At 32.2% G+C, this 2188-nt stretch overlaps 1 protein-coding gene across 1 annotated transcript in view; it reads right to left on the minus strand.

Moving 5' to 3' along the window:
• ANXA10 (annexin A10) overlaps nt 1-2188 on the minus strand; it is a 113255-nt gene that overhangs the window by 41054 nt on the left and 70013 nt on the right. Inside the window, exons 5-6 of the mRNA XM_006864552.1 lie at nt 1521-1611; nt 405-484 (exon numbers count right to left, since the gene is read on the minus strand). Of these exons, the coding sequence (XP_006864614.1) occupies nt 405-484; nt 1521-1611 (171 nt within the window). The remainder of the gene's footprint in view (nt 1-404; nt 485-1520; nt 1612-2188) is intronic.

The raw sequence follows: 2188 nt of genomic DNA on the forward strand, positions 1-2188 counted from the left end.
GAAACTACCAGCTATTCCGCAGGAGAAAGATGAGGCGTTCTGCTCCCGTAAAGATTTACAGTCTTGGAAACCCTGTAAAGGGTCGCTATAAGTCGGAACAGACTCCACGGCACACAGCCATCACCACCATAATTAATATAATCATATTAATTAGATTTCATTTTATATTTTAAGAGCGGAACTGATCCCTTATTCAAATTTCTTTCTTTCTGCTCACAACCTAAGCTTCTAGTGCAATGCCTTGATTTCAACTGGCGTTCAGTAAATGTTACTATACAGCAGTTATTTAAAAATTTTAATGAACCAGAATTTTTTCCTAATTTTTGAAAGACGACAAGACATACGTCCATTAAAAAATATATATACTGTATATGTAAAGCTACTTGAATATTGGAATGTCATACCTGAGCCAAGTTCATAAGAGTGTCTCTGAAGTGTCCTGAGGTCTCTGAGTAAATATCCTCTTGAAGGTCACTGCTGTATTCTGGGAAATACAATGTCCATTTAAAGGTATACTTTATTACAGAATCACATATATCAATCTCCTCTGAATAAGCTAATGCTACTTACTTCCTTAACTATAGATGGAAAACCCAGGAAATACATTCAATATGCTGACATTTTTTTTTGCCCTTTGCTACCTTCTACCAAAGTATAGGAATAAACAGTCTGCAAATGAAGCCTGACATCTAATACTAGCATAGGCATGGTGGTGATGGTGGTGGTATGTCATCAAATCAGTTCCTACTCATAGCAATAAATTTAAAAAATATTATCATCTTTTTCCCCCCAAATTAAAATACAACATTAAGAATCATTTCATATTTTTTCATTCTCAACATTCAGAATGATGTATTTTATTTCCCATAGATTGCTGCCCAGAGTTTTCCCCTAGACTTCTGTCTCAATTTAATATTATAAGAGAGGGTTCTTACTTCATCTCCCTTGAAAAAAATCTTGTTTTTGCTCAAAATGCAATAGAGCTGTCTGGAGCATTTTCTTGACATTCAATTTTACACAATAAATAATGCAATGGAACTTAAGGCATTGCATTTTTTTGAAATGGCAATAGTAAAGCTATTCTACTTTTAAAATGTCTAAAAACATGATTTTAGGAAGACTGAAGTGATCATGAAATTGATGTAAAGTGGTTATCTATATTTTTTTAAATCACTGAACAATTTTTCTTCTTTGTTTTATTCTGTATATGTGTCTGATCTCTCCAGAGTTATAGATAATATGCCCCTGAACCTAAGTACTGGACAGTTACCTGTTATAATGAAAATATTCATCTTTTTGATGCTGATAATTTTTGTTGGAAAATTTAGCAAACTTTATTGTCTAGGGAACTGTTTTCTGTTTAGTAGTATAATAATCAGTTTTATTTAAAAAGTTCATTGGCTGTTAGTGATTCATATTTAAAATATAGACGTACGTATCACAGAAATTTTTAAAAATACATGCACTGGAATATTTTGGTATGTGTTACTTGGAAATATAAAGTGTATAAATTTCCTTACGCAAACTGTAGGCTTCTCGTATCTGGAAAATTTCTCCATTTGTTCTTGATGCTAATATATCAATGAGGCAATTTTCTTCAGTGCCTACTCCCTAGAAGGGCAAAGAAAGAGAAAAATATAACATATTCCTATTGGGAATAAAAGTCATCTTCTATACAATAAAGGAAGATGGCACTCTTGGCATTCTAAGATGTATGTTTGGGATTGAGATAGATTCATTTTCAATTCTGGTTCTACTATTTACTGTTAATTCAACTCTGAACAGATAATAGTATTTATAACTCTTTCTTTATTAAAAATAGAACAACATGGGCACTTGAAAAGAATGTGAGAAAATACATGTTTAAACATTAATCATGACATAGAACATTTTCTTTTTGCTACTGGAATATCACTTCTTTGGCAAACTAAATTAGAACATAAATTTCCTCAGGATGTTTCAGAGAGCTGGCCCAGCCTCTCCCTGGATATGGAATTTTTACAATTTGCCCAAACATTTGGAATTAGTCTCTTACAACTATATGCATGAAGTTGTCTCTGATAATGGTTTTGAAGAAAATGCACCTTTTCCAGGGAGCTTTAAAAATTCTTAGCATAGCAAGAGATGTTGATATATTGTGTGTTTTGTTGGAATACCAAACTGTAGCTTCATTTATATATATATATAT

This window comes from Chrysochloris asiatica, unplaced genomic scaffold (genome assembly GCF_000296735.1).
Source record: "Chrysochloris asiatica unplaced genomic scaffold, ChrAsi1.0 scaffold00066, whole genome shotgun sequence".
NCBI classification, from domain to species: domain Eukaryota; kingdom Metazoa; phylum Chordata; class Mammalia; order Afrosoricida; family Chrysochloridae; genus Chrysochloris; species Chrysochloris asiatica.